The sequence below is a fragment of the Ammospiza nelsoni genome, chromosome 14, assembly GCF_027579445.1.
Source record: "Ammospiza nelsoni isolate bAmmNel1 chromosome 14, bAmmNel1.pri, whole genome shotgun sequence".
NCBI lineage: Eukaryota > Metazoa > Chordata > Aves > Passeriformes > Passerellidae > Ammospiza > Ammospiza nelsoni.
The window spans coordinates 2,765,576-2,785,260 of record NC_080646.1 but is presented as its reverse complement, the minus strand read 5'-3'; the positions used below and the strand labels follow the sequence as shown (position 1 = coordinate 2,785,260).

Below are 19,685 nucleotides of genomic sequence, written 5' to 3'. Positions count from 1 at the left end.
AAGGGAAATATTCCTTTCACATCGTATTTGGAAAGAGGAACTAAAGGGCGGAATCACCGGGAATAAACACACCTGGACGGTGTGCCTAGGACAGACTGAGAGAGGCGGGGGGGCACTGCTGGCCGCAGACTACATTTCCTCCAATGCCACGCGGCGCCCACGCACCCATTCGCCGCTGGGACTACACTTCCCATGATACCCCGCGTGGCGAGTGCGTTCACGCAGAGCTCGCTGCGGCGCGATGCCCGCCGGGATCTGCAGTCCCGCGATGACGCGCGGCGCCGTCACGGGGGCGTTACCGGGGCGGGCGGGGCCGGACCGTCGCCAGCGAGGCCTTGTCGGCGGCGGGGGGAGCGGGCCGGGCCCGCGGCCGCTGCACCATGTCCGCCTGCCACAGCTGCGCCGCCGCCGCCCGCCTCTTCGGCTCCACGCTGCCCTCCGCCCGCAGAGGTAACCGCGCTCCGGGTCAGCCCTCCCTCCCCGGGCCCGGCGGGGTCGGGCCCTGCGGCCGCGGGCCTGAGGGGAGCCCCGGCCCCGCGCTGCCCTTATCGCGCCGTGACAGCGGCGGGCACGGCGGCCTTTCCCCTTTTCCCTCTTGGAGCCGTTTGCTGGGGGCACCCGCGCGCTGCGGGCCGCGGCCAGGGCAGCGTTACGTGCCGGGAAGTTTCGGGGAATTCGCCCTCGCTGTGGGGAAATGTAACGCGAGAAAAGAGTTTATTTCAGCAGGGGTGATGCTCAGCAGCTGCCGGCCAGTGTGTGCTACTCTGCAGTGCCAGTAAATGTGTTTAATTGGCTTAAAAATGGCTTGATTTCCTTAATTAATTAAAAGCCTACCTTTGAGGTAGCCCAAACTTGAAATATTTCTCATAAAGATGGGCTTAGTTAGCAAAATTGATTATTTCCAGCTTGGTAGAAGGGCGAGACTGTGCCAGCTGCTCACTGGAAGTTGAGGGCTGTGGGAGGTTGTTACTTTTTTACTGTTTTTCCTTTTTTACCCTTTTCACCCTTTTCATGGTATTCTTGGGGTGCTGAGAGCTGACAAACCATGTTCTGCTTTGGTGAAAGGTAGAGCACCCCCAAATTGTGCTGAAAGATCTCTCTGTTGCCACATTTGCAACATTATTTTCAATTACTCTACCCTCAGCAATAGCCTGATGAGTCAGAGATCATTTATGCCCCGAAGAGGTGAGTTAACTCTTTGTAGGTGCCTTTTCATTTGTATCTCAAATATCAGCTGTGCTGAAAGGTTCTGACCTGTGCTTTCAAATCCAGCCTGTCTGCCCTTATGCAACCCCTCTGAAACAATCAACTTTAAAGCAAGTACTGTTTGGAATTTATTACAGAATTATCTTTAAAAATTTTTGTGGGGTTTTTAGTTAGATCTAAGATTTGAAAGGATTATGTCAAAGAGCAAATGAGAATAAAATGCAGGTAGAGCAATACAATTGTTGATCCATCAGCTTTCAATGAAGGTTGTTTAAAAATAAATGTATCTTACTTTTGTGTGGCTTTTATAAGAAATTGTGTCATCTGGCAGGTGCTTTGTTTGCTGTTACTGGTTGGTGCAAACTTGAGAGAGTTCAGAGTGCACAGATCAGTGTAATCAGTGGAGTGTTATGTGGGACAGCTACAGTTTGTCACAGTTTCCCTTTCCCGGGCAGTAGATGCCCCAAGATCCCCCAGGCTTGTCCCAAAAGTCAATAATTATTCTGTCAAGTATCAATTAATAAGGTGTTAAGGAGCTTTTCACCGTTTCTTAACTCACAAATCCGAGCACCCTGGATCGGTTCCATGGCTGCCAGCAGCTAGGGACACATCTCTTGAAGTCAGTGCTCCAAAAAAAATCACCTGAGCCATGCTGCCAGGTGTGTGTGTGTGTGTGAGCCCATCCTGCCAGGTGTGTGTGTGCACACCCTGCCAGCTGTTAGGGTTTGGAACATTTATCAGAGGCTGGATCCCTCAGTGGCAGCTGCCAGGCATTGAGCTGGAATGTTGATTTCCCCTGGAAATCTCCCTCTGGGTTTATTGACCCAAGGAAGTCGTGGTGATGACTTTCTTATTGCTTCATTGTGTAATTATACAATGATATTTTGTCCAAAAACACCACTCAGACCTCACGATAAGCACGTGTGGCTTTTCATGCTCAGCCACAAGCTGATGTAGCAGTAATATGATTTTTTTCCCCTGGTTTAGTTTTCACAGCTCAGTACTCATTGCTGTGTAAGGTTTCATAGTTCAGCCCATACAGTTCTCAGTGCATTTTCTGTCTCACAAGAGCACTCTGAATTAAAATGAGGATTGAAATGTTCCAGCTTTTGTGGAGTGCTTCAGCCTTTCTCCACAAGCCAAATCCCCCCCCCCGTGTCACTTGTGTGACTCCAGGTTTTGCTCAAGGGAGGTGAGGTGGTCATTGTTTGATTTTTAAGGGGTCTTTTCTCAGTTCCTAAACCAAATCTCAGTAAAGGAACCACCTCTGAGGAATGGGGCTCCAAGAAGCTGCTCAGCACAGCTCTTGCATTGTAAACACTCACACGGCTTGTTCCTCACTGACAAGTGCACTTGGCACACGGGGCTCTCAGAGTTCTCTGCACATTCACTAAAAGGCACAACTGCTTCTGAGAGCCAGCCAGTGTTTTCAGCTTTGCTGGGATGTTTTTGTAGCTTACCCTGTGTAATCTAAAATGTGTTGCAGTGGCACTGAGCAGAGGAATTTAAAATGGGGAAGCTCATTGATTGTTATTCCTCCCTGACGTTTACAGACAGAAGCAACGCTGCTAAGAGATTTTTAAAAGATTAATTTTTAGTCATGTTAACGATAGTACAAGTCATCTTCAGGTTAGGGACTCTTAAGCAGTGTGTAAGTTAATAAACCAACTTCAAATCTCATTTGTTACTGTCATCTTCATTGTGACTTGCAGATCCTGTAAGAGTTTTCCTGGTCAATTTAGGTTCCTCTTCTTTATTTTTCTCCCTTCTTATTAAAGTAACAAGGTGAATTTTCAGAGTATCCTCTTTCAGCTAAGCTCCCATCTCTTGGTTGCTGTTGTTTCCTCTTTCAGAACAAATGAGCTGTGCTCTTCTTACCATTCTTACTTTTTCTTATTTTTTTTGAAGAGTTTCTGGATTTTCCATACGATTCTCTGATCCCTTAACAATAAAACTGTGTGTTGTCAGCAGGTCTGCAGTTGCCATTGTTGCTGTATAGCTCTGCAGTCAGTAAAACACAGAGTTCTTATCAGAACCAGCGAGCCAAGTGAGAAATTTGCCACTTTAAATGAGATGAGATGTGGATTCCAGGCTGTTGTTGATGTTGAAATCACAAGCACAACATATGTTGGCTCACGTCATGCCTGCCATGAAATGCAATCCTGCGGTGTTGCAAGAGGAGGAAGAGGCTGTTGAGTGTCTGGGGAGGGTTTTTCACGTTGCAGGGAGGGGTTTCAGCAGAGTTCAGGTTGTGCTGAGTTTGCCGGTGGGTGCCAAATAGGGCACAGCTCAGTTTCCCTCAGCACGATTCCTGTTGCCAAGAGCTGCCTCAAATTCCTGGAAACGAATTTTTAGTGGAGTTCCCAAGTCCAGCCGTGCAGTCACTGAGTCTGAAACACCTCATCTTCACATAACAAAGAGACTTCTCAAAGGTTTCTCTCAGGGGGTTGGATTATTTCACCATACAAGCTCTGAGTTGATTGTGTTTATCATTCTGAGGATCAGTTTCATAACTGGGATGTTCCCTATTTCATGCCACAACAGGACTCTCCATTGTCTGATGTTAGAGGACTGAAATTATTCTGGGGTCTTTTGGAGAACCAAGGTAGCTTTAACAAGGTGAACATTAGGGTGGCAAAGATCATTTATTTTGGTTAATTAAAATCTGTTCAGAGCTGAATTCTGTTGCCAAAACCTTTAAGCTCCACTTAAAGTAAATCAGTTCTGAGATTTGATAGCAATGGAATTAAACCAGGAGTATTTTAGTATTTAACTTTCTTTTTTTTTTTTTTTTTAGGTATTACTTGTGGTCGTACACGCATCCCTGTTTTAGGAAAACTTGGGACTTTTGAAACTTGTTCTCTAAAACGAATTCCTCTTAGAAACTTTTCAGAAACACCAGCATATTTTGCTTCAAAGGATGGTGCAAGCAAGGATGGTTCTGGAGATGGAAACAAGGTAATTTCCACAAACTGGGGATTTGAATAATTTATGTAAAATGTCCCTTGCATTTTAAAATTTTTTTTACTCAAAATTAATCTTGAAATTTTGGCCAACCCCTGACATTTCTAATCCTTCAAATTGCTGTAACTGGCAGTGAAGAAAAAATAAATTGTATTGTGAATTCGTTAGGAGATAAACCTTGTCCACATCCCACAATGCTTTTCCCAGTTTTATAAATCTCTTTGCCCAGTGTAAACTTGAAAACTTTATTGGATGTCATAAATCAAGAACAGGATTTCAGGAAAGAGGAGTAATCAGAGCTTCTTCTCCTTCAAAAGCCTGGTGCTCCCAAGTAGACTTTTTAAAATTCCATTTTAAATGTTTCTGGGTTTAGAACTGGTTTGTCTTAAGTAAGACAAGTCAGTGAGGACATGAGCTCACCTCTTGTTAGTCAGTTGTAGTCTATTTTTATCCCAGTCATTCTCTGTAATTATGGTTAATAAACAGCTTCTTCAGATAAATGATTACCTGAGAATAAACCTGCTCTTTAGTCAGCAAATAACATTTTGAGAGTTCACAGGCAATTACTTTGCCTTAGTGTGGTGTGTTGTGAACCTGAGGAACTGTCCAGGTGGCACAGGTCTGTTCTGAAGGTGCAATTAAACTTTTTAAAAAATAAATAAAGAAGATAAAAGAAATTAATTAATTTTTTTCTTGAAAAGGATTGTAAGGAGAAATCAGTAGGCAGCATAGGTTTAAAAAATTAAGAACTGCTTTAGAAATGGGAAGAGAGATTTTTGCTGTTTCCTAAAATGTAATAACTTGTATTAATCAGAGTATGAAGGTACAGATACAAATAAAAACTGCAGTGTTTCCAAGCACTTTGAAATGCATGTTTTAGCACAGATTGCTACACCTGCCAAGGAAATGAGAGGAGCTGTGGCTTCAGAAACCCTTAGAATCCACGCAGCTGAGATAATAAAATACTTTCTAAATATGATTTGTTTTCTTGTCTGGCATTAAAACATTAAAATACACTATTAAAACACCTTTGACACAGCTTGTTATTGTTCTAGTGCCAGTCATCAGCTCTAATGCAGATGTGGGGAACCTCTTCCATGGGCATCCAAGACTGGCAGAGCTGGGAAATGCAGATGTATTTGTAAATAATTTGTAAATGTAAAACACTTCCAAGTGTTTATGTCACATTCTTCTATATTTCAAAGCCTTTAAAAATCCTGACAATAGCTACTTTGTCATTCAGCTGTTGCAAAATTCAAATTATTTGCTTCCAGAAGCACGCTGCTAAATGCTTACTGTACCAGCTCCATTGTTTGGGGCTAATTGTCTGGAAATCTCTTTTAGAAATCTGTTGGTGAGGGTGGTGGTAAAAAGTCCAGCTCTGGAAGCTCTGGGAAAGGAGGGAACCAACTGCGCTGCCCAAAGTGTGGGGACTTGTGCACACACGTGGAGACCTTTGTGTGTAAGTTTTCCTTAAATCTTCCTTGTTTTACATGGGCACAGATGTGACTTTGTGATTGAACACAATCCTTTCTGCCTAATTCCATGGTGTCACAAATTCTGTTATGCTTAGTTTGGCCTTGTTGATGTAACCAACATTTATTGTCTCTGTGGGTACATTTGTGTAATTCCCATCATGTGTGGGGATGTGGTACTGGAATTCACATTACATCTGGGAATATGCATTTTTAAAATAGTTTATGGCATTTTATACTTAATACCATTTGAACTACAGATACTTTCATATCTCTATTATATAAGTATATACTTTATTTATGTGCATTTGTAATGTCTGTCCTTTCTTTCCTAAATAATATAACTTTAATCCTGCATGTACTATACCCAAAGTGCTTATCCAGAGGAATTAGTATCTGACAGATGGCTTACTAGAACAGTCTTCCATGGCAAAGTCAGAGCTATAATGCATTCCAAATAGCAGGCTGGAAAGTCCAGCTAGAAAATCCAAAATCCTTGTTCTCCAGCAGCAATTGCTCCTATTTTATTTTTTTAAAATATAATCCAAATTAATGCCATTTATTCTTTAGGTTCTATCAGTCTTGAAGATATTTCATACCTTATTTCTGCACTGATGAGACCAGCTTAGAAAACAAGAACTTTTGTCAGAAAGCGAATACTCACTGTTAGGTGGTGGGGCTCAAGGAGGAAGTATCAAGTCAAAATCAGACTTGTGCACTAAGAGGCTTAAGACAAAGTCAGCATAAAAGTGTTCAGCAGTTGTTAATAGAACAGCTGGCAGAAATAATGAGTGGATGTGCTGTGATCTGCTGCTACTCGTATAAAATAATATTTAAAATGATCAAATGTCACAATAAATCACAAGGCAGCTGTGTAATAATAACAATAGATTTCTTTAGAGAAAGGATCAGTCCTCAGTCCTTATCCTCCCCAGAAATGAGGTTGTTTTTCCAGTTTGTTTGAAACTATAGGCAACAAGATATTCTGCAAAACCTGGCACTAGTTCATGGAACTGGAAACCTGATCCTGTCTGTGTTCAGTGTGCTCTCTCCCTGGACTAGGTGTGGCTGGAAACAAGAAGGATTTTTAATCTCATTTACTTTCTTATGATTCATGAGCAGGCAGAGATGTTTTTGAAACTCTCTCACTTCACTGTGTGTTTCCCTTGGTGCTGCAGTTTGTGCTTTTGTGTGGAAATATCATTCAAGCATTGTCCCAGAACGATCCCTGGAAAGCAGAGATGTGATTTAGTGCTTTGTCAGTGTTGCTGGGAACTCTTAAGCGTGCCTGGAAACTTCCTTGGGAACAGATTTATTGATTTATTCATACCAACACCATGGGAGAACATACCTTGATAAATGCTATTTAAAATTCCCAAGTAGTGAACTCACTTGAGCTGCAGCATCAGAATAACACAGGTTCTATAAACAGGTGGGGACTGGAAACACTTTTTTCCCAAAGTTCTGTGAGTCCTGGTGGAGTTTTTTCTGGACCTGTGTTATTCTGGTTTAGTCTGTTAATTAGAGCAAACTGTTTCCCAACCACACTCTGTAAAGCAGCTGGAAAACAGAAGTTCTAATTATCTTAAAATTTATTTGAAAAAAGAAAACAAAAACTAAGAAAAATAAATCTGTCCCGTTCTGCCCAAAATGAATGGATTGCAAGTTTTATTAAGCCTGCTGTAATTTGATTTTTTTGTTGTTGCTTAGTCAGGAAAAATGATGAATTTGCACAGTTCTGGTTAGAATTAACAACCTGCAGAGCCTTAAATAAATATCTAAAACCAAAGGAAACATGCAATTAGCATTTGTTTCAGTTTAAATATTAGATTTTCAGTCATTTTGAGAGAAGTAGGAAAGCAAAATACTGAATAAAAGCCGTGTTCATTAGAAAATTAATTGCCAGTGAGTGGCAGTGTGACAGGCTGGTTTTTCAGTGGAGTTTGTTTTTGATGGAGCTTCTCTTTGTATCTGCAAATCTTGCAGAAAGATTTGCTTGGCAATGGTTTTCCAGTAATTAACAATGAAGGGAAAATATGAGGCAAACAAAAAGTAATTTTGCTTTGCCCTCCTTTCTCAGCAGCTCCTGTATTATTGTTTTGGGTTGTGAAAGTCTGTAAGGAGAGTTTGTGATCAGTGAAATAAGACTTGATTCTCAGATGTGGAGTGAAATCCAATAGCTGTAAAGCTGATTGGCATAAGAAGCCTTATCTGGATGCTGCTTTTACTGTCTCCACCTGATGCCATCAGGTTACTCCACCCTCCAAGCAGCACTTCCCTGCTATTGTACATTCTCAGAAGCTTCCCTGCTTTCTTTTTCCTGGTTTGGGGTTTATTTTTTACCTTAAAGCAATTTGATAGCAGCCTGTTATCTCAACCCTACAATTTTAAGCCTCTGATTGTTTCTGTTTTCTGTATGTTTTGTAAAAATCTGCTATTTCTTTTTGGCAAGGTCAGCTCACACAGACTTTATAAGTGTCTGTGCTAATGCAGCCTCTGTGGCAATGTTGTCTGATTAAAAACAACACTTGACTTGCATTTTGGCACACTGTAAATATTTGCAGACACCTTAATGACAGGGAGGTAATTTGCCATGGATGTTCTTTGTTGTGCTTTTATGTGCTTGCTAAAATCACATATGAAAACATGCCAATATTTAGGATTAGCAAAGTTGCCTGCAACTCAATTGTGTACTTTTTTTTTAGTGAAATTTAAAGATGCCCCATTTTACTCTTACAGTGCACTCCTTATTTTATGTGGTTTTTAAATATTCATGTGGATCTGTAAAGGGACCAACCATTCTCATGGCTATTCTATCCTAAATAAGCCTTGTATAAGGAAGGAGAACAGCCTCATGGCACTGTGGTCATCACAAATATCAGAGGTGTTGTCAGTGAGCCCTAGGAGAAAGGTTGAGTTGTTTTTCCCTACAATATTGTTGCTAAATAATAGTTACATAAGAGGAATGGGTTTGTGCAAGTGGATTTCCATCACATTCCCATGAGGCAGATAACAGTAATTTGGAAGGTTGCCAGGAGAACTTCCAGGCTGTTACCCAGAATTTCTTTGAAGTAGAGTTAATAAAGCTGTGTTGGTCACAGTATTAGTTGTCACATTCTTACAGTAATCTGCTGGTCTTGCTTATCCAGGTATAAGGTGGGATTAATGGTAAGAAAAACCCCACCCACTCCTCTTTTGCTGATGCCAGTCCTGTGGGAGACAACAAGTTATAAATAAGCAGCTTGTTTATTGCTAGAGGGTGTTGTTACAGTCAGCTGGTGCTTCAGTGTTCAAGCCATTTTCTGAAAACTTTTTATGAGTTCAGAAGTTCTGACATTGAAGTTTTCACAGGGTTGTTTTTCTACAGTTACTTTACTTTGAATTAAATTCATTTACTAGTATATTTTCTTTAAATCTATCCTACTGCTCATGATTTGCATTTAGCAGCATAGTAATATGGCTAGAAAGGATCTATTCTGAATTCTTTTATTATTCTTCTCTACTGTCTGTTTTTATTATTTCAACTTTGCCTGGCCAGAGGAAAAGAAGAGCAATGCAGGTTCTCATTTTCAGGCTTATGAAACCAACCTTTGCAGATTTCTTAAGACATAGTTCACAAAGTCAGCAGTAGGAGGGTTTAGCTTTTGGAATTTGAAAGAAATTTGTCCTAGTCTTGACAGTAAAAATAAATAAGCAGAAGATCTTGCAAAACATCAAAGTCCTTGATGGTTTGTTGCATACCACAGCTGCCTCTTGTTGGGATGAGCCCTTTGGGTGACCCCCTGTGCTTCCACAGTGCTCCAAAGCCAGAGGGATGCAGAGAGCAGCAGCTGCCAGAGCCCTCCTGTAATGCTGTCTTTGATATTCTGCACTGCCTCCCTGCACTTTAGTCTGTGCCTAACCACAATATCTTATTTTGCTGTCAGTTTGAGAGTTAGGAACATTTCCTGCACAGCTAAAGCCTTCATTAATTTTGTTTCTCTCATAAGTGAGTGTGATGCTACTGGAGAAGTATCAAAAGGAGTTTTGTGTCTAATTCATTGTCTGGTTGCTGCCCAGCATTCTGATTTTTTTGGGGGGCAAATTGTGTTCTCTCTGTGTCAAATTTCACAGGCCAATAGTAGCTTTTAAATGTTCTAAGGTGAGTGAGGGAGAAGTGTTGTGCAAACACAGGGAGGCTGTGCTTGTCCTGTGTGATGATCTGGGAGAGAAGCAATTCCTCTCACTGCTTTGTTTGACTTTTTCTGCAGCTTCCACCCGTTTTGTGAAGTGTGAAAAGTGTCACCACTTTTTTGTTGTCCTGTCAGAGGCAGACACAAAAAAGAGCATCATTAAAGAGCCCGAGTCAGCAGCAGAAGCTGTGAAATTGGCATTCCAGCAGAAGCCACCCCCTCCACCGAAAAAGGTACATTCTTAATTCCACCCAGAGCCCCCTCCTGCTGCAGCACGGAGAAATGCTTCCCTTAATCTGCATCAGGTGTGTAATGGCTGCTGGGACAGAGCAACAAACAATAAAGATGATTAGCTCAAGATTAAACCTTTGTGAGCTGTGTGACCCAGCAGAGCACTGATAAAGGGAACAAGTAGATCCAATAAAGGTATTGGACCTTGTTTTCCTCTTTGGCTTGTGATTTCATTTTCTCCTGTGTCCTTGAGGCTGACCTCAGCCTTCACCAACCATAGTAACTTTTCTTTCTCACTGTGGCCTTGCATTCTGTGTCTTTATTTTAGCAGCTTCTTTCTGTAGCTGCAGAGCCTTTTATTTGGTGTGTGTTTGGGTGAGAGCTGCAGCTGATAAACTTATGGCCATGGTCCCTCTGAAGTCACTTGGTTTCCCTCTGGAGATTAGTGAGGAAACCTTTTTATGTTTCTGAGTTCTTGGTGGACTGTAATGATTACTCCACACAGCTCCTTGATAGGCCTCTTTTAAGAAAATAAGTGTTCTTAAAATTTCTGTTCCTCTTAAAAATTTGGGTGAAAATAAGCAATGGGCTTATGTATTAACACAATATGAGTGTGTAAGCATCAGGTTTTCTTAAGTGAACTTATCAATAGGAATATATTTTGTATTTTAGATGTTAGTTTCTATTTCTCAGGTCTGTAACCATTCAGACCAAAGTCTATCTTTGGCACAATATACTATTTTTCCTTTTCTGCTGCAAGATGATTTAGAAGTGTTACTAAGGTTAATCTGTTTTGCAGATTTACAACTACCTCGACAAATATGTTGTTGGTCAGTGTTTTGCCAAGAAGGTGCTTTCAGTTGCTGTGTATAATCATTACAAGAGAATCTACAATAATATCCCATCTAACCTGAGACAACAAGCAGAAGTTGAGAAACAGACTTCTTTAACACCAAGAGGTTTGTATGATATTTGGTGTTTTTCTGGTCAAAGCAATTACCATTTCAGAGCTCTAACTTGAGAAATCTAAGAAAGGTTCTATCTTGACACTAGATGTTCTATAATTAAAATTATAAGAACTTCTACTAAACATAATTTTCACTGTGAACTTCTATGATTTATTTAAATGGTAATCAGAAGGTTTAAGCATTTCCATGTGAAATGCTTAGCCCTTTTTGCTGATACATATTATGGGGTATTCTCCTTTAACTTTCTGAAGTGAGTCTCCTAATTTTTTCTTTCTAATCTCATTTACTACTTAACGGTAAATCTGCTGCTGAAGCTGCAGCAACAGTGCAGATCAGGAAGGTGATATTTTGTATAGGTAAACTGATGAGTACTTAGATTTCTAACTTCCCTTGCTCCTGCTGGCAGCATCTGCTGGGCACCACAGTATTGTTCTGTATCTAGCAGGTGTAGATGGAGTTACTCTTGGCAGTACTTTTGCTGCTGAGTAAGTGTGTAGCTATGTTGATCTAATTTATTTTTAGAAGTAGGATTAAGTTGCCATCTCTGACTCAAAGTGTACCTTCGGTGGTTTTTTTAAAAGGTGTTTTGTTCTGTCTTGCAAAAGTTACCACAGAAATATTCTTTTTTTTTGAATTAAGTCTTTTAAATGAGGAGGGAACATCGGTAGCACTGTTCTGGTAATGGTAAGGGCAGTTGTGTACCTGGCACCATCCCTGACCCTCCTCAGGGAGATAACATGGTCCATACCCACAGAGACTGACAGTGAATGTTTACATATTTCAGAGTTCTGCCTTATAACAAGGAACATTGTAACACTCAGGGAGAGTTTAAGGAAGCCTCTTCAAACTAAAATTGTTATTCTATTTTTTCCCTTCTATAATTGGCTGTAAAGTGGAAATCTAATTAGAGGTAATAGATTGTTGTTGTTTTTAGAAGTATCTATCTTGCTGGCATTTCAAAAACATGTTTGGGTTTTGGGTTTATTTTTACAGCAATAAAAGATAGCTCTTGTGGGCATTTCTTGTTCTATTTCTTGTCAGAAATACATTCATAGACAGTGATGAGATGTATTCAGAAGAGGGCAAGAGGTGGAGAATTTACAAGCTTTTATAGACTTACTTTTTTATGACTGTTTTCATCCTCTCTCTTAGAATTAGAAATCAGAAGACGGGAGGATGAGTACAGATTTACAAGTAAGTGAACCCTCTCCTCATGTCCTCCTCTGCAATACCTACTTTATGACATGGAGAAGAGTCTTTAGTGACTGCTAGTTTGAAATGTTGGGTGAAGTCCAGTGCTTGTACTTTTTTGTCATGAAAATCAACAGCTTGGGTTTATTTCTTCTTTTATGTTAAAAAGAAATATAAGAAATTATAGTAAAAGTGAATAAATTTATAAGGACTGAAACTTTCTCCGGCTTTTTAATGTAGAGGAATGCTTTTAGGTAATTCACTGTGCTATTGGAAATTCTTTTCCTATATGCCTCTACAAAAGTGTGGTTGGAACTCCTGTTTGTGCAATAATTGTGCTGTATTTCTGTTGCATTCCTCTCTGTAAGCTTCTGCACAGAGAGAATTCTAGGTTTGCAGAAGAACCTTGCTGTTACTGTGTGTTTAAAGTAGTGACAGAGCTTGTTGGTGCTCAAACAGTGCTGTTATTGTTCTCTTCAGAACTCCTGCAGATTGCTGGAATCAGTCCTCATGGTAATGCTTTGGGAGCATCAATGCAGCAACAGATGAACCAGCAGATACCTCAGGAAAAACGGGGAGGAGAAGTACTAGATTCAGCCAATGATGACATTAAACTTGAAAAAAGTAATATTTTGCTGCTTGGACCAACTGGATCAGGTATACAGCTGGATGTTTCTATAGGTGTCATATTTTTCATGGAATTTGTTGTTAATGGGTGATTTTCCTCTTCTGTGATTATTCAGATTTGGTTTATGAAAAAACTAAACAGTGAATTTCAAATTTGGATTCCAGTGTTTTCATGTCATGTTAACATGCTGAGCTTGTGGCCTTAAAAAGGAATGAGCTGTAGTTGTGTGGGTTTCTTTTTTTTTTTTTTTTAACACCTTTATTTACTGACTGAATAAAAGATGCCACTTTGACTGAAAAGTGGCAGTTACAGTTCCACTGCTTCAGCTGGCAAGCTGAGATGCTGCAGTTAGTATTGCTTCACCTCTGGGACAGATTAGTTGCAGGGGGTTGGAAAGAGAGATTGTTTTGTATGTTCATAAGACTTGGGAGTGTTTGTGCTGAAGTGATGGCATTTTGCAGACTTCTTGGGAGAACATTCACTAAACAATATTTTAATTCTATTTCTTCCCAACTTCAAAGCAGGAGCAATTGGACTTTGCACTGCACCCTGAGTGTCTGCAAAGGACTACTGATTTATTTAATCTTTAAACTCTGCAAGTACATGTATTATGGTTTTTATATTGTGTGACATTTTGTGGTACTGTATGCATTTCAAGCTGCCTTAAATGTGTATTACTAAACTAAAACAAGAAATACAGCCTGCCAATGTAAAAACCACTGCTTATGAAAGCTATCTCCCTTGGAAAATATTCTTATATTAAGATGCTAGTAGGATTCAGAATGTTTAATAAGTGTAATGATGATCCTGTGGTAAATCCTTGAATGGTTTGGGTTGGAGGGTACCTTAAAGTTCCCCTTGTTGCACCCCTGCCATGGAAGGGACAACTTCCACTATCCAAGGTTGCTCCAAACCCTGTCCAACCTGGCCTTGGACACTTCCAGGGATCCAGGGGCAGCCACAGCTTCTCTGGGCACCCTGTGCCAGGGCCTCACCACGTTCACAGCCAAGGATTTCTTCCCAATATCTCCTCTAAACCCATCCTCTTTCAGTTTAAAGCCATTTCCCCTTGTCCTGTCACTACACACACTTGTTAGAAGTCCCTGTCCAGGTATTTGGATTTGTGTGCTCAAAGAGAAATGTGTGTCAGTTCTGACATGCAGCTTTTATTTTACCAGGTAAAACCCTGCTGGCTCAGACTCTGGCTAAATGCCTAGATGTCCCTTTTGCTATCTGTGATTGCACCACCTTGACTCAAGCTGGCTATGTGGGAGAAGACATTGAATCTGTCATTGCTAAACTCCTGCAAGATGCAAACTACAACATAGAAAAAGCACAGCAAGGTAAACTTCTCATGTGTGGTACAGAGACTGTTTTGTTGAAGTGCTCTAAGCTTTTGAGACCAACAGTATTCCTGAAATTTGTGTCCTGCTGCATCTACCCAAATTTTAAATCAGGTAGAATAAACCTGAAAAGAGCTCAATGTGTATTTTTTTTGGTTTTGTCCAAAATTTGACAAAATTACACATGCTTTTGCAGTTGGGAAGTAGAACAAGCTGCTGCTCCCTTAAATGTTATTATTCTCTGTAAACTCTTGCTTTTCTTTAAAAGTAGATTTGTCTTTATTCCCATTTTCTGTACCTGCAGGAATTGTTTTTCTGGATGAAGTAGATAAGATTGGCAGTGTTCCTGGTATCCATCAGTTAAGGGATGTTGGGGGAGAAGGTGTTCAACAGGTAAATATTTCCATGGAGTGATTTTACTTCCTGAGTGAACAGGACATGGGATCCTGTCATGTCAAACAGCATGGGAATGTATGGAGTCATAGTTCCTCATTTCCTTAATTATTCACCTTCAAAAGACACATCTTTCCTCTTGACTTGATTAAAAAACAATCTCAAAAGCAGTTTGAGGCATCCTCATGGAAGCATTTTAGTTCAAAACTGTCTTTGCAGCATTTAGACAGCCAGTTCATAATATTCAGATAGCTAGTTCCAGGCAAGGACAAGTAACATTTCCTATTTAAACAAAACTCTTAAAGCAGCTAATCATTATATGCATAATGTGCATGGCACCCACATTAAAGGAATGTTTTTGTCCTTGAGTGGGATTGTCTCATAGGGAAAACTGACTTTTTTGACACTTACTGTTACTATAAAGGCAAAAGGGAGCAAAAAATGTGAGTATATTTGTTGAAGTGAACATATCATGGTGTGTCTCTTTGCATGATGCTCCATAATGGAATTTTTTTATTGCTTATTTCTTCTTTCCTTCTTAGGGCTTGCTAAAATTACTTGAAGGCACAATAGTAAACGTTCCAGAAAAGAATTCTCGGAAACTACGTGGAGAAACGGTGCAGGTTGACACAACAAACATTCTGTTTGTAGCTTCTGGTGCTTTTAATGGTCTTGACAGAATTATCAGCAGGAGGAAAAATGAAAAAGTGAGTGCATCAGGCTGTATCCAGGCTGAAAAGTCATCATCTTGATCACTGTTCACAATACTGACTTTTACAGGTCTTGCTGTATTTGTAAACACATTAAATTTCTTTATTTCAGCAAGTGGTGCTAAAAACCATCATTGTCTTAAAGTACCTGATCCTGCAGTTCACTGTTTTGTAGATTAATGTCTGGGGACAGGTTCTGGCTGCAGCATTCTGACAAAATGTGCTCCTGTCTCTAACACTAAAGGAGTGACTGAAATTCAAGTTATTGTTCATGTTAATTCGTGTAGCTTCCCATGTAAGCAAACTTGCCTGCATTTGATTTACTTATGAAGTATCACTGATGCTTGTAAAATTAAGAACATGTTGATAACCTTCTTTCTTTTAAGAGAAAATTGCTCTTGTACTGATGTATCAATCCTTCACTGAGGAAATTCAATCTTTTAAGAAACTGATTGTATGCAAGGGGTCTAATTTTACTCTAAGTAGTTTCTTGAGCTCAAATTAGTATGTAATGACCTAATCAGTACCTGCAGATTTTTTAATACTCATGGAAAGTGAGTAAGAACACTCAGTTATTACAGTTCTCTAAGCAGCACATGTTTGTTTTTGCAGTACCTGGGATTTGGGACACCATCTAACATGGGGAAAGGCAGAAGGGCTGCAGCAGCAGCTGATCTTGCCAATATCAGTGGAGAGTCCGACCCACAGGAGGATATTGAGGAGAAGGATCGCTTGCTGCGCCACGTGGAAGCCAGGGACCTCATCGAGTTTGGCATGATTCCTGAATTTGTGGGACGTTTGCCTGTCGTGGTTCCCCTGCACAGCCTGGATGAGAAAACCCTGGTGCGGATCCTGACGGAGCCGCGGAACGCTGTGGTTCCTCAGTACCAGGCACTGTTCAGCATGGATAAGGTTTGAGTTTTCATTTGGTGACTCTTGGTGTTCATTTTTATAAATACAGTGGTTTCAGTCATGTTTGTACTCGCCACACTGAGTTATAAATGAAATTATTCCCATTTCTCTCTGTGTAGTGTGAATTAAATGTAACTGAAGATGCATTGAAGGCTATTGCCAGACTGGCCCTGGACAGAAAAACTGGTGCCAGAGGTCTTCGATCTATAATGGTGAGTAAATTAAATCTTATAAACAACAAGTGAAGCTTCCTGGATTTGTGTGTATGGACCTAATCTTGCCCATTTCCAGTGACAGCCACGCTTAGTTCTGGCCCTTACATGGATGTAGTAGGCCTTTCTAAAGCTGTGAGTATTCAGAGTTCTTCCAAGAAGACTCTCTGAAAATCACTTGTTTCTGTATGCCCTCTTCTACAGAAATATTTTCCCCTCTATTTTCTTGCAGGAAAAGCTGCTGCTGGAGCCCATGTTTGAAGTGCCCAATTCTGACATCGTATGTGTGGAAGTTGACAAAGATGTTGTAGAAGGCAAAAAAGAGCCAGGATACATTAGGTAAAATGGTAACAGAAGTAGCAGAACAGACCAGTAATACAACTAGACAGGTATTCTGATGGAATGAGCACAAATCCATGCACACAACCTAAAAAAGATTCAATGCTCTGTATATTGTGCACAGCTGAATTAGTGCCTGTTCTGTCCTAGAGATTTTGAATTTGTATTGCTTTAGTTTTTAAGCAGAAATTTTAAAATAAACATATGTGAAGTTACTTTTGTGTGTGTATACCTGTAGAAATGGAAGTAAATTTTAAGGTAACAGTAAAAATTTGAAATTCAGTTGTGACTGTACTGAAATTTCTGAAATTAAACTGTTTCTTTCTTCCTACTCCTTACCACAGATGTGGGGTTTTCATACAAGCTCCAGGCTGCAACAATTTTCTACATTACTCTTGCAGCAGTGGGGAGCCACAAAGGCACATTCATTGATTTGCTGAACTCTTGTTAAAATAATCAATTTAATGTTGTAAAGAGTATGGTAATGATGTGGAATGTTGAAAACACTGGACAAACCTTCATTTAAAAAAAAATCCAACAATTTCCATGAATGAAGGATGGAATTGAGAGAGAGTGGGTCAGGTTAAAACTGGTTAAAAAATTAATTTCTGAATTTCAGGTCTGAAATTTAGGAGCTGTATCAGTGATAGAAACCAAGACAATGTTGTTTGAGTGGCTTTCTCCACTAAGGTACATTTACTTATTCCAGCACCTTGTCTGTGCTGAAGCTTGGTTCAGCCTTGTGTTGTTGGAGTGAGAAGTTTTACGCTGATGGTTGCTTGAAGTGATTTTGTATAGCACCAGAAATACTAAATTTATTGATTAAATCCAACAACTTACTGAAAGTCAGGAGGCTAATTGAATTCAGCTAATCAGCCTGTGTGCTGGTGCCACTGCAAATGTGCAGAGCAGCATTTCCAGATCAGAAGGTCAGAACTTTGTCACGGGGCTCTGTGCATGTGACACGTTTGTCAGAAGCTATGGAAAGTGCCTCTTGTTTTTTCCCTCTGTGTCTAAGGTGTCTGATCATTCCTTCCAATCCTAGGGCTCCCACCAAGGACTCATCAGAAGAGGAGTATGACTCTGGAGTGGAGGAGGAAGGCTGGCCTCGCCAGGCAGATGCTGCAAACCATTAAACACTGTCAGAACTGTGACCTGCAGAAAGCTCACTCGGTTCTTTCCTTGCGATTGCCTCTGGCTCCAGCCTGGCCCCAAAGGCACCAGGTCTGCCTCGGATGCAATTCCTGCTGAGGAACTTCATTAGCTAAATCAGATCGTGTACTTTACTGCAGCATCACCTTGATTTGATGGACAGAGTGTGGACTGGGATGGCATAATGTTCAACTATGAATTGTATATTACACTTGTTCAATTAAAATGTATAGCAAATGCAGCAGCACCTGCACTGCCCTTGCCAGAAACTAAACCAGCAGCGCAGGTGCTGCCAATAGTTAGATTTAACAATAATGTTACTCTACAAGTGGGAAATCAAAATTAATAAATAGTAGAGGGTGAGTAAACTATCTTAGCTCCTGGTACAGCTCACAGGGGGTTCTGTTCAGGTCAGTGTTAGAGTCCTGCTGGGGTGTGAGACCCAGCGGGCACTGGAGTGGCTTGTTACATTGGTGGGTGAGGAAGCCCTTTGGAAAAGGGGACACGCTTTGTGACACTGCTGGGACATTCTGCTAAAATGTGACACTGGTTTGTTACAGTCATTTGAATATCCAATAATACCATTCACGTCTCCATTGGGAGCTTTAATCACCTTGGATACTGTGAAAGAAGGTGAAGTCTGGTTTTCCAGAGGGGTAAAAAGATTCCTAGGAAGCAGTAAAACCATCTAAATTTGGATGAGAAGTAGCCATAAATTTTTAAATATTAATGTTCTAATATAGTACATTTTGTTTAACATATTGGAACTATCATGCATCAATTTTTTGGTGCCAGGTATTTGCCCAACCTATCTTATAATGTTAAGAGATGAAAGAAGTAAATGTATAATATTTTTGCTGTAATCAGTAGTGATTGTTCACATGACAGTGCTTTTTAAGTTATATTCTCAAATGCTAGTATTGCATCTTGTGGGTTTGTCTTTGATTTTAGTCTCACAGCAAGCAATCCTCCCTCTTCTGTTCTCCACCAAAATTAATTCAATCCTTTAGGAATGTCTTTGTAAAAACACTAAAGGACCTGTATGTTTTTGATTTGTTTCAGGAATTAAAATTGTCACTTAAAACTTTGTTTTGTCCTTCAGTGAAAACGTGGACTTGAGTTTCCCTAAAACTTTAATTCACACTATTTAAATAAAACTTTCATCCTTCTTTTTAGTCTAGTGGCTGTTTTAGGACAGGAAAGGATACAGAAAATCTATTGACCCTATTTTTGTCATTAATTTCTGTCATGTAAATTTTATGTAATATTTGTGTTCTTCCCTAGCAGCAGTGTGACATGCAATTGTAGCCAGGTGCAACAGATACTTACCGTGGGATTAGAGATCTTTTCAGGTTGAATGACCCACTAATGGTTCAGAAAAAGCTGTGTTTGGAGTTGAGGATATTTCTAGAAGCTTGGTCCCATCGCAATGGGAATTTGTGGTGAACTATCTGTAACTGCATCCTCACTTTCCTTTTTGTAGAGTGAAAAAACATAACAGCTTTTAATTCTGAATCCTTTAATTCAAGTCCTTTTTTAAACAGATAGAAAAAACCACCACATTTTAGGTGAAACTGTTCAACAACTTAGTTTTGAAAGTTGTTTGGAATTCTGTAACCAAGAACTGTTTTTAAGGAAATAAAAATGCCGTGTAACTACAGTTTGTACTTCACCTCTGGCGTTTGAATAAAAGCGAATACTCAAGCAGTGGAGAGTTGTCATCCCTGACGCCATCCCCGCATATTTTGAATTTTAGGAGTTTTTGAAATTTAATGTTTAAGCGGAGCGC

At 40.2% G+C, this 19,685-nt stretch overlaps 1 protein-coding gene across 4 annotated transcripts; it reads left to right on the top strand.

Moving 5' to 3' along the window:
• The first annotated feature begins 294 nt into the window (after nt 1-294).
• CLPX (caseinolytic mitochondrial matrix peptidase chaperone subunit X) lies at nt 295-19,603 on the top strand. 4 transcript variants are annotated; one of them, XM_059482610.1, is made up of 14 exons: nt 295-450; nt 4,004-4,164; nt 5,515-5,632; nt 9,896-10,050; nt 10,848-11,007; nt 12,169-12,210; nt 12,688-12,864; nt 14,014-14,178; nt 14,483-14,571; nt 15,114-15,278; nt 15,894-16,193; nt 16,313-16,405; nt 16,638-16,744; nt 17,790-19,603. In XM_059482610.1, the coding sequence occupies exons 1-14, from the start codon at nt 381-383 to the stop codon at nt 17,878-17,880; spliced, it is 1,893 nt and encodes a 630-aa protein (XP_059338593.1). In that variant the 5' UTR covers nt 295-380; the 3' UTR covers nt 17,881-19,603. The 4 variants fall into 4 exon arrangements, with proteins under 4 accessions (XP_059338593.1, XP_059338597.1, XP_059338596.1 ...); XM_059482614.1 differs by having other exon boundaries at nt 16,638-16,794; XM_059482611.1 differs by lacking the exon at nt 295-450 and adding an exon at nt 909-1,185.
• The last annotated feature ends 82 nt before the right edge of the window (nt 19,604-19,685 follow it).

Coding starts and splice junctions, on each gene's coding strand:
- CLPX (XM_059482610.1), top strand. CDS start 381: ATGTCCGCCTGCCACAGCTGCGCCGCCGCCGCCCGCCTCTTCGGCTCC. Junction 5,633..9,895: donor ACACGTGGAGACCTTTGTGT/GTAAGTTTTCCT, acceptor CTTTTTCTGCAG/CTTCCACCCGTTTTGTGAAG. Junction 16,194..16,312: donor CACTGTTCAGCATGGATAAG/GTTTGAGTTTTC, acceptor CTCTCTGTGTAG/TGTGAATTAAATGTAACTGA.